Source organism: Columba livia, chromosome 13, assembly GCF_036013475.1.
Source record: "Columba livia isolate bColLiv1 breed racing homer chromosome 13, bColLiv1.pat.W.v2, whole genome shotgun sequence".
Classification (NCBI taxonomy): domain Eukaryota; kingdom Metazoa; phylum Chordata; class Aves; order Columbiformes; family Columbidae; genus Columba; species Columba livia.
The window spans coordinates 335,630-349,769 of record NC_088614.1 but is presented as its reverse complement, the minus strand read 5'-3'; the positions used below and the strand labels follow the sequence as shown (position 1 = coordinate 349,769).

Below are 14,140 nucleotides of genomic sequence, written 5' to 3'. Positions count from 1 at the left end.
TGTTTTTTTGTGATGTAGCACGGTTGAAGATCTCCTGCTGATTTTTTGCATAAGACAGAATTGAGGTTTTCTTTTCGGTATTGCTGTTCCAGGCTCGGAACGTGCCTGGTGTCCGACGTCTGAGCTCCCAGAGTGGGTGGGCAGCCCTGGGGCCGGGACAGAGGTAGGTGGCTGCTGGAAAGGAAAATTCAGCTTCTGCCGGGACTCAAAGACCAGCAATGTCATTAAATTAGTGACTGAACTGAGGCCCCGGTGAAATGTATGAGTTACATACTGCAACTGTTCTTTGTTGAAAAAAGCTTCCATTTTCTTGATTGATTGTGAATTCTGAACACAACACCAGTTACTAAAACCTGTGCTATGGTAACGTTACTGGGCAGACTGATAGGTCCTTAGGCATCTAATTTGTCTTTAGCTACTTCCTTGTGATGAATCTGTGACTTTGTCAACTCCATCGACACTGCCCACTCTCCAAATCAAATAGTCTTTGTGTTTGCGAGTTCCTAGACATCAGTTCTGATGCATTTATTAATTATTGAGGACAATGAGAGAGGAACACACAAGATCCCTAAGTGGTTGACACTATGTTTTGGAATCTATTTACCTTGTTTTTAAAAGTTACAGGCATCTGGTACTCGTCTTAGCTAATGGGAGTTCTCACTTTTCGCTATGGCTTGTATCCCACAGTGGGGAAGGAGAGGGGATAAAATGCAAGAGTTGGAATAGGTTTGTTCATTCCAAGAACCTCCTTGTACATAGAGCTTTGACTACAGTAAGGGGAATTTAGCTCGAATGCAAATGTCAGTTTGTGTCTTAATCCAAATAACGTTTCACCAAAACTGTAAAATATTTTAGTGGGAGGTACACCTAAACTTTTACAAGAACAGGGCAATGCTAGATGCTAACATACCTTTTCAGGCGTTCTGAGTGCTGACAAGTGAGCTAGGCTGTTAGAAGAATTTCTAAAGAGTTTCCATTAGTGTTGAGAACAGTAAATCACACGTTAGATATAAATCTTAATTCTGGATTTCCAGATTGTCAGTTTGTAAGTGAAAGGTGCAGTAAGGAGGGATGTCAGTGAAGGAGGTGATGTGAGGGGTGCTGGGTGAACGTTTCGCATGGATGGGATGAGCTGCCAGCCACTGTGCACTGCTCCTCGTCGGGCTTTGCCAAAGAGGGTGCTGAAGGGGGCCAGGACTTCATCAGAGCTTCATGGAGGACATCAGAACTTCAAAGAGGACGCTGAAGGAGGCCAGGACTTCATCAGAGCTTCATGGAGGACACCAGAACTTCAAAGAGGATGCTGAAGTAGTCTGGGACTTCATCAGAGCTTCATGGAGGACACCAGAACTTCGAAGAGGATGCCAAAGTAGTCTGGGACTTCATCAGAGCTTCATGGCTGGGTGGATGGAGCCTGAGAGGTGGGACGAGCCCATGGACCAGGCTGGGCTGGAGGTCTCTGTCCCAGGCACTCGTCCTGGGCTTGTGGAACATGCAACATGCACGGGGCAAGAGGAGAATTTTCTGACTAACTCTAGTTGTGCAATGTGACTGACATCGTTCTTCTCTTCTGTTTCTGGTTGTGAACAGTTTTGAAAGCAGAACGTAAGGTCAGTTATAAGACCTTAAGATATGTCTATACTTTGATCGTGGGTTGGTGAGGGAAGTGTGAACGAGGCTTGGACCAGTGCGGTAGCGTCTGTCTGTGACCTCGCCAGGGTGACGTGGAGCAAAGCACAGGCAAATTTACAAAAAGCTCGGCTTGTGCTGAGCCGTGTGCTGACTTTGCTCTGGCTTTTGCAGCCTGCTCTGCAATAGCAGCGTAGACACGTCCAAAGAGCTCCACCGCTGCACGGGGGTTTCACACAAAATAATCTGGTACCTGCTTGTCTCTGTTTCCCAAGCTTTGCTGTTTGCGATGGCGAGTGCTCAGCCAAGGGCGCTCGCTGAGGGGACGGGAGGGAACGTCACATTTTCATGTTGAGGGAACTGTTTGATGGTGTGACAGCATTCCAGGGATGCCATGGGAGTATTTACAGAATAAGTTTCGTGGGGTTGGAGTCAAATGGATAAAAGACTATGAATTGAGCTTCATTAGATGCGAACCTCTAACTTCTTATTTTAAAAACAAACAGATGGAAAAACCCATCAGCATTAATCTGTCACTTATCTAAGACTTTCTTTGCACGTAGGATTTTGCAAGAATAATGTTCTCCCTGATCATCGGTGCAGGTTTGCTTAGAGCTGTAATAAAAATGGTAATGATTTTTTTACTACTCTTAATCTTTGGGTGTTTTGTTTTCGGGGGCTGTCTTGTGGAATCTATACGGTTGGAGCATAAAACTCTTAACCACTTTTACTTACAGATGAAGGGGCTGATTTGCAGCAATTTTGTAATCAGCTATCTGCAAAAATATTTGAAATGTTGCTTATTTGCTCGTATAATTAAGGGTAGGATTCTGCTCATCACTAGATTTTAACTACATGTGAACCAAGAAATGTTATGCCTTTTTCCTATTTTTGTCATGCTTTTTGCTAAATATTAGTTATTTAGTTTAAATTTTATTTCAAGTGTGTTTCTGTGTGAAGTGTTTAGTGGTGCTATTACAAAATGTTCCTCCTCTGTGCTTTCTTAATTGGAGGAAGAAATTTGCTTAAAAACAAAAACCTGCTTCTAAAAGACAACAATTCTGTTTTTAACCATGTGTAATGTCAAGTACGTACACAAGAGTTGCCATAAAGCTAGAGGCTCATTTTCTGCTGTCACCTCTATCATAGCTCAAAGAATGAATCTTCAGATGCCTTGAGGCAAATATATTAACAATATCTTTGGAGAAATTGCTTATCTTTCAGTCATCAGCCGAAAAGCAACAGAAATACCGTATCATTTATTTTTCTAATCTCTCTCTTATGTTTCGTGGTTTTTAATCAATATGAGTAAAGATGACAGGAGACAAAATCTCTGACAGTGGGAATTTTGGAAAGCGGTGAGCTCGTGTTATTCCGTGTCATCTTGTTTTAGAAGTATGCCTGTCTGCAGAAGCGGAGAGAGCTTGGAAGAAGGGATTAAACACAGCAGTAACTAAAAATCTGGACGATCAGAGGTGTTAGTGTCCATGTTACAGAGTCTGAACACCTACACAGTTGGAGGAACCTACTGGCAAATAAACATTCTTGGCCATAACTGTTATTTTTATGTTCTCCTGTCATTTTTAGGCCAAAGATAAGTCTGAGGAGAGTGGTGCAAAACCTAAGCGTGTGCTTAGTGACAGAGGAACCCAAACTGAAGGCAAGAAGCCTCTGGAAGGTATGTATCACTGCAGGCATGCTGCAAGCATTGACGCTAGATCGTGCAGCAGACAAACTGGAAATTAATAGCCTGCTGTTTCCCACTACCTGAATTACTCAAATGTAACTGAGTAACTTTGTGTACCTGTACTGGGAAAGTAGAGCTGTTCTCACCTCCTCTGCAAGATGATCTGTCCCCCGGGTCAAACCCCGCAGAATGTGAGAAGATTGAGAAACTAAAAGCAGCACCTTTGTTTGGCCTCACAGTTTTCTTGCTTTGCAATTACAGTGAGCTGGATTAAGAGAGCAGCACTTGTTCAGAGATCCCATGAAGGTAGAGGCAATACCATATAGCAAACCTAATAAATTATTTTCCTTTGACACATCTGAACCAGCCCTCCCTCCTCCCACTCTGTCAAGAGCGGACGTGTTGACTTTGGGAATATCTTTTTTTGATCAGTGAGTTTCATTGCCGTGTCAGGGCTAGATTCCTATTTAGGAGGCATCTGTCAGGGCATTGTCCTGTTGCATCCATTATTAATGCCTGTGGAGTTGCAACAGGGGTGAAGGTGATGTTGAGGAGGCTCTGTCATGCTGTTGTCTTCACAAATGGTCAGCGAATCCTTTAAATTACAGGCAATCCCCTTTTTCGCTTCATTGTTTAGCAACTGACAAAAATAAAGCTGATACTCACAATTCTGACCCAAAAGCTACACAGGGTTGTGAGCTAACCTTGATTACCAGCAACCTGTGCGTGGGAAAGGAGTTACCCTGGAAATTTCCACTGTTCTTGTTCACAACCATTGTCATGAGAAGGTGCTGAAGAACCTTCTTGTCATGTAGTGGAAAATGTGAGAGGCACTGTCTCAAATCCCTCAGTCGTGTTCAGTGTGTCTCTGCCCCTCTAAACACGTAGAGGGTGTATCGGGTTCAGGAGGGTCCTGGATGGGTCTGCACTCCCGGAACCACCTGCTATAATAACCCACAGAGTGATCTCAGATTTTAGATGCAGTGAGCTTGAGCCTTGCCATTTGTTTGTTTGCTTTATGGGAAGCCAGGTTCTATCTGTAATGCTGCTGGAAAGCCAGCAGAGTAGCTAAACCTCTGATTAAGCCACGGGCATTAATAATAACTGTCTCAAGCCTGCTGGTGTAAGGATTTTAAACATTTCGGCGGGGCGGGGGGAGAGGCCGTTCTTGCTGTCTTTTCAGATGTGCATGACCACATAGGTTGTTTTGAATGGTGGGTTGCTTTATTCCCTCTCTGTTTTGCTGTCACTTTTGTCAATGATAGTTTATTAATGACTTGTTTTATTCAGAGACACGAAGTGGGAAAAAGCTGGATGAAAACAAAGGAGCGTGTGAGAAGGTGAACACTTCTAGTGCTGTGGCCCACCAAGCTGACTCCAAACCCCAAGTTAAGGAGAGGACAGTGCAGCAGCAGGCAGTAGAAGGTGCTGGCAAAACACATGGCTCCAAGAGCTGTCAACAGCAAAAGGACATCGGTGTCAAAGCTTTGAATCAACACAATGGTCTTCCCTCTGTAAATCAAGATCACGCAGGCAACCAAAATGTTCCTGCTGAAGCACACGATACGGACAGAGCCCCGTGCCCAGATGAGTGCCGCGGGACGCTTGGTCATCAGAAGCCCGGCGAGAATGAAAACAAAGCTCCACCGTGCAGTGTGGCATCCCGGGAAGCTGTGCCCTCCACATCCCAGGCTATATCAGACACAGGGTGTGAAGTGACACACACCAGGTAACGGCCTTGTGGCAGCGTTCTGTGTGATCTGAAACCATTTCATGTGTTAGAAGAGGGAAAAAAGGAAAATGAGGTCATTAAAGGAGGCAACTCCTGCTGAGGCGTGATCCAGGGGGACATCAGAGCAGGAGTGGTGAGACCTTACAAGCGGTTCAGTGAAGCCAAGTGGTCAGAGGGCTGGATGTGTGGGAGATTGTTTTACATGATCAGGGCTTCTGTGTATTAGAGATAGAAAGGTGACTGCCCGAATATAGCTCAAGTGGTTGGACATTTATAAACCACTCACTCCTTTCCAACTCCTCTGTTTCTATAACCGTAGTGGTGGAAGGAATTTGAAATATTTACTAGTATACGACAATAACAAACAACTATGTTTTGTTTGCTGTCCTCGGTGTTTTTGTCGGGCTTTTTACGCCTTGGTCACCTAAAGATATGGCCAGATTGTTCATTTATTAATGTCTATTAGCCTAATATTTTCCTGACATAGGTGTTTTGTAATATGCCTTTCATAATCCATTTCATTTTGAAATATTTATTTAGAATTTTATTTTAATTTCATTTATTTAAATTTAAAAAACCCCACACAACAAAAACCAAGAAGAACCCACACCAAAAATCCCCTACCAACCAAACCCCCAAAAATTGAAATCCTGTGGCAAATTTTTACTACCTTTCCTTCTCTGTGTGGGCTGGTGGATATAAAGCTGTTTATGTATGTATGGGTGGTAGACATACACACATATATGGACACGACTTTGTGTATGAAATTTCCCCATTGCTTGTGTGTACAAATCCGTGTCTGAACCCCAGACAAGAACATGACACTGCTTTTGTATGTGTGTACTTTAATTTGAAAGCTTTGAATTTGTAGCAGTGCTTGTGAATACAGGGTGGATACTTAAATCTTCCTGTGCAAGGGGAAGGTGTCTCCTGGGATTACAGGACTTCAAAAAAAAAAACCCAAAAAGTGAATGAAGAATAAACTACCCAAATAAGTGACAGTTCTCCTGAGGTCAGCACAGAGGGCTTCAGGAGGGAAATGGTTCATTGTGAAGAGTGGCACGCTGGGATATGTTTCTGCGTGTATGGATGTGGCAGGAGAAGGCAGAAGCTTTTGCCACTGTGGCCTTTTCTCAAACATTCGGGAACAACTTGGTGTACAGTTTATAGACATTATTATCTCCAAATTGGTTGCTGTGGTAACCCTAAGAAAAGAGGCACCTCTCTGTGTTTTCGTGGCGGGTTGGAGGCTCTGGCTGGAGAGCCCTGGGCCCAGCAGGTCCGTCCCTGTGACCCCTGGGCCCAGTGGATCCATCCCGTGAGCCCTGGGCCCGGGTCTGCCCTGTCAGCCCTGGTCCCAGCGGGTCTGTCCCGTGAGCCCTGGTCTCGTGTCTGTCCCCGCATGGGCGCTGCTCGGGACAGGGTGGCTCAAGGTGTGCATCGGGTGGTGTGGAACAGCTGCTGGTTCCCCATGGAAGTCAGTGCTGGTTCCCCTGTGTGCCAGACGATGGGCTCAGGGACAAGCAGCAGCGCGGGTGGCTTGGACGGGGGTGTCCGAGCCCCAGGGCCGTGGCTCGGGAGGAGGCGGCTGCCGGGTCCCCAGGAGGCAGAACCCGCAGCGACCTCCGGGGCCCTTCCCGCACCGGCCACGGGTGACACTCTGTGTGAAGGCACAGGAGGCTGGTAAATGCCTCTCTGAAATGAATGCAGCTTTACTGAAGTCGTAAGCCCACGCAAATGTGTCAAAAGGACATTGTGTTCCCCTGCTTGGAGAAATGCCCAAGAGTCCTGCTGCGTTCAGCTTGTGCAGATAACCGCGGGGTGTTTGCTGAGAGCTGCTTCGGCTGCCTGAGAGATCCACAGCACAATGCATAGGTCTGCAAGTGCTGAAAACGAGAAACTTCAGGCTCTTGTTATGCAAAAGCAGAAACATTTATAACATGTTTTGTAATGTTGCTTCACCAAAAGAGGCCACTATTTGGAAAATGAGGTGCATTCTTTCCTAGACATCAGAAATTTTCTTTACTTGCTGTTGTATAAGATCTACTTTACAGCTTCACAAGTTTCAATTCAACCTTACTGAAATCAGACTATGGGCTTATGACAGTTGGAGCAGTAACAGTTGACTCAAAAATTACCACACGAATGTCTGAAGGATTTTGGGAGCACAGAGAATTGCTTTCAATCTCTATTCTTTTTAGGCAACAAAAAAAAGGAAAAAAAAGATTAAACTTTTCCAGTAGCTAGAATTCCAAGGAAAATCGTATTTAATGTAGTGAGAAAGCAGGTTTTTAACAGAAAGCTGTGGATTCTGTCCTTTCAGAAGACACAAACACAGACGTTTGAGTGTGCAGGTCAGCCAGTTGGAAGAGGACGGGGATGGATACAAGCATTTGGATTTGTAGAGCCATATGACCATTTAGATAATCAGCCTGTGGTTTGTGCAGGCGGTCACTACCCGCTCTCTGCCCACGTTGGTGGTGGTGTGTTAGACTAACTGCGAGAGCTGCAAAAAGTGGGTGAGCTTTCAGTTGCTGGGATTAATGCTTGGCAGCGTGAGACACTTTGTGTTGAGCAGAAGGCAGGTGTATACACAAGATGAGGACACAGAAAAAGCATCAGCATGCTTTTTGGTGCTCTTCCCTTAATGTTGTATTTCCTAAGAGGATTGATACAGCTGGATTTCTTTAATACTGTAGAAATCTGTGGTTTCAGAAGTTTATAGTTTTTTCTTCATTCACAGAGTTACAAAAGCAAGGCTACTTGTCTGTATAAAATGTCTACTATTTGTTCTGTAGGACATCCGTCAATGTACACACGGCTGAAATGAAAGAAAAGATGGAGATGACCAAGGAAGGAAACTTAAATAATAACAGAGGTAAGAGTCCCAAAGTAAAATCCCCATACTCCACATCAGCAGAACTGGAAGGAGTTGAACAACTGCCTGACAAATTAAAGCTTAAACCGAGTTCTAAAAGCATCAGCACTGAGCCAAATCAAGAAGTGAAAGGGGACAATAAGCAAAAGGAACTTGCACCTCAAACAGGGAAGGAACAGGCATTTCAGAGCAAGCCCAAACCAGGAAAAAATGCTGAAGAGAAATCGGAATTAAAATGCAAGCCCGTAACCTCACAGAATAGCTCTGTGAAGGAGCCTATGAAAGATCTGGGAGCAGAAGTGAGAATCCACCAAGATGCGGCAAAAGTAGAAGAATCTCTGAAGGATGCCAGTTCTGAGAAGAGAGAATCCGAGTCCGCGTCCTCGGGGGGCAATGGAGGTGGTGCCCACCAGCATTCAGGAGCAGCACCAGAGACAACCGGGTCACGGGAGGCCAGCAAAGAGCTTCCCTCTCAGGGTGAAACCGTCATCGGTAAGTTGCTTGCAGTCGCTCATGGAAACTATTACATTGAGATTTTTGTGCTACCTGTGTGTGTTCTATACAGCATACATATCTACACCAAATATACAATAACAGTAGGAATACTGCTCAGTAGACCACCTGTATCTTATAGTTCAGGAGCATTAATCTGAATGCCGTGGTACCTTTTCCTATGTAATAACAAGTGAATTAACATTGGTACAAATTATTTTAATAGTAATTTTCCTTTTGAAGTGTGTTTTGGGAAAAATGTTCCTTAAAAATAAAATTGAGTGAAGTATAATGTGTGACCAGAAGTATTAGTAGTTTTGAAAAAAAAATCCATTTTCTTTAGATTAAGCATTTGTTCCTTATGCAAACCAGGTACGCTTTAGCAACTATGGACTGGACGTCCAGAGAGCAGCAAAATATTGCAGGAAGAGTATCTTGCTGTGGTCTTTCTTGTGATGTTTGCTATAGATCTTTTATTGCTTATTATGTGAACAGTTGACCTCAGGGCGTAATCTCTCCTGGCAGCACAGATGTGTGTATGTCCCAGAATGTACATAGAATCACAGAATCATTTTGGTTGGAAAAAACCCTCAAGATCATCGAGTCCACCCACAACCCACCCCTGGCACTGCCCCATGTCCTGAGAACCTCATGTCCGTCTGTCCAGCCCTCCAGGGCTGGTGACTCCAGCACTGCCCTGGGCAGCCTGTTCCAATGTCCCACAGCCCTTTGGGGAAGAAATTGCTCCCCACATCCAAGCTCACCCTCCCCTGGTGCAACTTGAGGCCGTTTCCTCTGCTCCTGGCGCTTGTTCCTGGGGAGCAGAGCCCGACCCCCCTGGCTCCAAGCTCCTTTCAGGCAGTTCAGAGATCAGAAGGTCTCCCCTCAGCTCCTGTTCTCCAGCTGAACCCCCCAGGTCCCTCAGCCGCTCCATCACACTTGTGCTCCAGCCCCTCACCAGCTCCGTTCCCTTCTCTCAACTCGCTCCAGCACCTCAAGGCCTTTCTTGGCGTGAGGGGCCCAGAAGTGCCCCCAGGACTCGATGTTTTTCCTCCTCAGGTCCCAGCACAGGGACGGTCACTGCCCTGGGCCTGCTGGCCACACCAGTGCTGGTACCAGCCAGGATGCTGGTGGCCTCTTGGCCACCTGGGCACACGCTGGCTCATGTTCAGGCACTGGCACCAACACCCCCAGGGCCTTTTCCTCTGGGCAGCTTTTCAGCCGCTCTTCCCTGAGCCTGTGGCATTCGTGGGTTTGATATAGGGGTGGGTGTCCTGACCCGGATCTGACTTTCTCAGCAGGGGCTGAAGGTGAGTTGAATACATGTTAAATTGCAGCATGAGATATCTGGTGATTAATTATGAAATTGTTTTAAATGGGGGACACCAAAAACTGGTTGACGGAAGTTTTACCCTAGAAAAACTTGGATGTTAAGTGGATCATGTTTGACTGTTTTAGCTTCCCAGGAACTAATTAAACTTAATAGTTGTAATGTTAATGTTTGCAGCTTTAACTTGAACATTGTCTGCAGAAGTGTTGCTGCTAGGAGAAACTCCCTGATTTTACTGATAACTGTCATTGTTTAACAGTGCTGTGTGTTTGTGCTGGTCTTTCCAGTTGCCATAGAATGATTAACAGATTGAGTGTAATTTTTTCAAACTTCCAGATATTTCTTTTCAGGTGACCTCTTCTTGTTAATGCATAAACTAAGATGTTGATCTTGTGAAGGTGTCCAGTGGTTTCACTGCATTATTCGTCATCTGTAAAAGACTGTTAGCAGTAAAATCCCTAACTTGAAGTAAAAGATATTTTGGGTATTTTCAGCACCTCCCTTCTTACAGCTAGCTGCAAATGCAATGGTTATTTTACTTGCATGCCGCTCTAAAAATAGTGAAGGAATCGCATGCCTAATATTATCCAAATACTTCGGTGCATGTCTGAATTCCAGTAGAGGAAAAAATAATGGTGTGTTAGAGGGACACGAAGCAAAGAGAAGAGATGGGAGAGTGGGCAGTGAGCTTCACACTCACACTCTGCTCGGGGTGGTTATTTGAGCGGTTGCGCAGCAGTCAGGGCCGGCTCGCGGGGGCCATGCGTTGGCCCCGGGGTTCCTGTCAGAGCCCCCAGCAGCACCGGGGCTGTGGGAGGGATCGTGTGGTCCCAGCTCCACAGCAGCAATGCCCGTCTGGGGAACGGGGCTCATCCCTTGAGGAGCAGCTGTGGGGAAGGTGGGGAGCGCAGGAGCGTGGCGACGTGGAGCTGTGGGTATGGGGAGCACGGGAGGCAGCTGAGCCTTCTCATTGCACTTAGAAAACACAAGGTGATGGGCTCTCCAGTTTATGAGGGTGTCATGGGGGCACCCCGAGGTTAGTTTAAGGGACAACAGGGTCCAAAACAACATTTATTAAACTAGTGAGAGACGGGGTTTTAGCACTCCAAAAGTGACTTAAATACAGGTTCGGATATCAGTTGAGGAAAATTATTAAGGGGCAGCAACTAATACAACAGGCGGTCCACAGAGTGCATGCACGTGGCTTCACCAAAACAATGCCGGAGCCGTCCCTGAGTCTGAGAGGAATACACACTTGCCTGAACACGGTGTGGGATTATTTTTAAAGAGATACACGTACTCATAGTGAGTACAGGAAGTGTACACTCGCGATTCCGCGAGGGTAAATTTATAATACACTCGCAGTCCTGTGAGGGTTAATACACGTGCAAATGTGCACGGAATATTACACGTGCTTATGTGGAAGCACGGGAGGAAAATACACTTACGATTGTGCGAGGAAATAATTTATACACGTGCTCATATTGAACACAGAAAGTTACATGTGCAAATGTGCACAGAAAGTTACACGTGCATATGCGCACGAAAAGTATAAATATACTCACAATCCTGCGAGGAGAAGTTTTACTCACACCCGTGGCGGCGAGGCAAGCGCAGTCCCCATCCCGGGGAGGGGGACTCTCAGTGGCAGCATCTGGCTCGTGCTCCGAGAGACCCGCAACAATGGGTGAAGTCTCGACAAGAGTCCCATTTTTTATATTGGGTGATCAGATCAGACTGTAGGCATTCCAGAAGCTTCTCTGCACCCCCACACTGGCTGTGGGTGCCCCTGAAGCCTCCAAACATCCCCCACGCTGGGCACGGCTGCCCAGCGGCTCAGTGGCGCCTCGGCGCTCCCTTCTCCTAATGGCCCTGGCCAGGGTGCTCTGGGGCCAAACAAAAGAAGCTGTCGGCCTCAAACAGCAGAGAGAGAGGGAGATGTGTCTACTCCTTCCATACTGAAGGAGGGAGGGGGAGAGAGCGGGGTTTGCATCCTGCCACAGAGGGACAAGGAACTACTAGAGGGAGTCCAGCAGAGGGCTACAAAGATGCTGAGGGGTCTGGAGCATCTTTTGTGATGAGGAGAGACTGAGAGAGCTGGGGCTGTTGAGCTGGAGAAGAGAAGCTGAGAGGGATGTGATCAATGGATCAATATGTCAGGGTGGGTGTCAGAGGATGGACCAGACTCTGCTCAGTGGTGCCCAACGCCAGGGTGAGGGGCAACGGGCACAGACTGAAACACAGGAGGCTCCATCTGAACATGAGCAGAAACTTGTTTGCTGGGAGGTGCCAGAGCCTGGCCCAGGCTGCCCAGAGCGGGTGTGGAGTCTCCTGCTCTGAGACGTTCAAACCGCCTGGACCCACCTGTGTGACCTGCTCTGTGACCCTGCACTAGCAGGGGCTGGACTGGGGATCTACAGAGGGCCCTGCAACCCCAGCCAGGCTGGGATTCTGAGATCCTGTGATTCTGTGATTCTGTGATTCTGCGTGCGTGTTCTGTGGATGGAAATCACTGGTGTGAGGGAGGTGGAACTGCGTGCAGCGACGTGTGCAGAAACATCTTGGTGACCATCTTGTCTCCCCTTCAGATGACAGCCCTTCTCCTCCAGCTCCTTTCGAACATCGCATAGTGAGTGTCAAGCAAACAGAGGTGACAACGTGCTACTCCGTGTGTCGTCATGAAGTACTGGGGGGGTGAGCATCCCTGTCCCTGATGCTGTGGTGCTGGTGGTGGCCGGGGTGTGGAGAAAGGCGGTGAGCTGGAGAGCTGGCGCTGGCTTCTTCAGCCGGCCCCGCTGCAGCCAGAGCCAGCAGGTCCATCCCTGAGACCTTGGGGCTGTTGTTGCTGGGCTCTTTGTTGATTCTGGGGTGTGAGGGGAGGGTGTCCCTTAGATGACTGATTTCTGCCCCAGTTCCATTTTCAGACACCTGACTGTGATCACGGATTGTTGCTTTTTGCATTTGTTGTAATAATCCTGTCCACAGCTGGTGTTGTGAGAAAAACCTGTAACCTTCAGGTAGACAGATTCAGAACGCTTGAAGTCAGCACAGCCCATTAGGTCAAGCAGCTTCCAAAACCTTTTTTTTTCCATGCTGACTCCACGTTAAAGAAAACTAAGGGAGAAGTTATAATTATTTTGACCTCATGTTTAGTTTTCATTTATGGGAAGTCTGCAGCTGCTTCAGGCTTTGTATTCTCATATACTTACTTATCTGACAAGAAGCTCTGATTTACAGGTTGATCCAAGCACAAATATGGCTTAATAAGATGGATGTTGTGGTAGCGGAGAAGATGGTGTTTAGAAACCATCCCAAGGGGCATTAACTTATCTGGGTGACACGGGGGAGAATTTACAACATGCAAGAAATGCAGTCTGTGGAGTGGCTACAGTTACTGGTCTTATAGTCGTTTAAAAAGTTATGAGATCAGGACAGAAATATCCTTGTTAATATACCCACTAATGCATCACTGAAGGACAGCAAGCGGGTACAGTTACAGAGCCGAAAAAGAATATCATCAGGTCATCATACCACAGTGAAATGTAGTAATACGAAGGGGGCATAATATTATAATGTAAGCATTGAACAACTGGCTGGAAAGTTAAAACTAATCCTTCATAAGCTGAGAGAAAGAGGAGATCCATGCTGCTGGCCACCTGATTCTGTCCACTTTGTCCTGTGCTATATTTAATCAACGACTAGAATAGTTGCATGAAGAGTTTCTGGGGTGAGCTGGGTCAAGCCCGTTTCCCGTCTTTCCTTTGGTATCAACAGGGGGCGATTTGGGCAAGTTCACAAGTGCACGGAAAAATCGACTGGTCTCAACCTGGCAGCCAAAATTATCAAAGTGAAAGGAGCAAGAGAGAGGGTGAGTGTGTTGCAGTGGACCTGGGTGAGCAGGCGCTAAGCCCGGCCTTAGCGCAGGCACCAGCACGGAACTGCTGCCCTGGATCAAATACTGGAAAATGCTTCTTAGTAAGGAGCAGCATGGACTTTGCATGACTGCTTGTCATCTCCCGTTTTTGGGATTAAACCTTCTGTCCATGTGAGACTTGTGATACAGCTGTAGTTGGGTTTTACAAATAATATATTGGAATTTAAGTATATATTGCTCATTTTTTGTTGATTTGTTATTTTTTCAGGAGGAAGTAAAAAATGAAATTAACATCATGAACCAGTTAAATCACGTGAATCTGATCCAGCTTTATGATGCTTTTGAAGCCAAAAATAATATCACTCTCATCATGGAATAGTAAGTTTAAAAGATCTCGGGAATTGTCAGATGTTTGAGTTTTCTCGGGTCACTGAAGGAAATAGGGAGTGATAATTCCAAGGTGGGAAGAAGACTTGCGTGATTTCCCAGCCTAAGAGAGAGTTGGTTTCACTTTCAGA

The 14,140-nt window shown here is 46.3% G+C and overlaps 1 protein-coding gene across 9 annotated transcripts in view; it reads left to right on the top strand.

Moving 5' to 3' along the window:
* The window catches only part of MYLK3 (myosin light chain kinase 3), a 59,066-nt gene that overhangs the window by 34,766 nt on the left and 10,160 nt on the right, over positions 1-14,140 (top strand). For 8 of the 9 annotated variants that reach the window (XM_065028552.1, XM_065028550.1, XM_065028546.1 and 5 more), the window contains 6 exons: positions 3,217-3,307; positions 4,607-5,045; positions 7,847-8,418; positions 12,337-12,442; positions 13,523-13,616; positions 13,891-14,000. In XM_065028552.1, the coding sequence (XP_064884624.1) occupies positions 3,217-3,307; positions 4,607-5,045; positions 7,847-8,418; positions 12,337-12,442; positions 13,523-13,616; positions 13,891-14,000 (1,412 nt within the window). Of the gene's footprint in view, positions 1-19; positions 2,259-3,216; positions 3,308-4,606; positions 5,046-7,846; positions 8,419-12,336; positions 12,443-13,522; positions 13,617-13,890; positions 14,001-14,140 lie in introns of those variants that run through there. The other variant, XM_065028547.1, reaches the window with a different exon arrangement.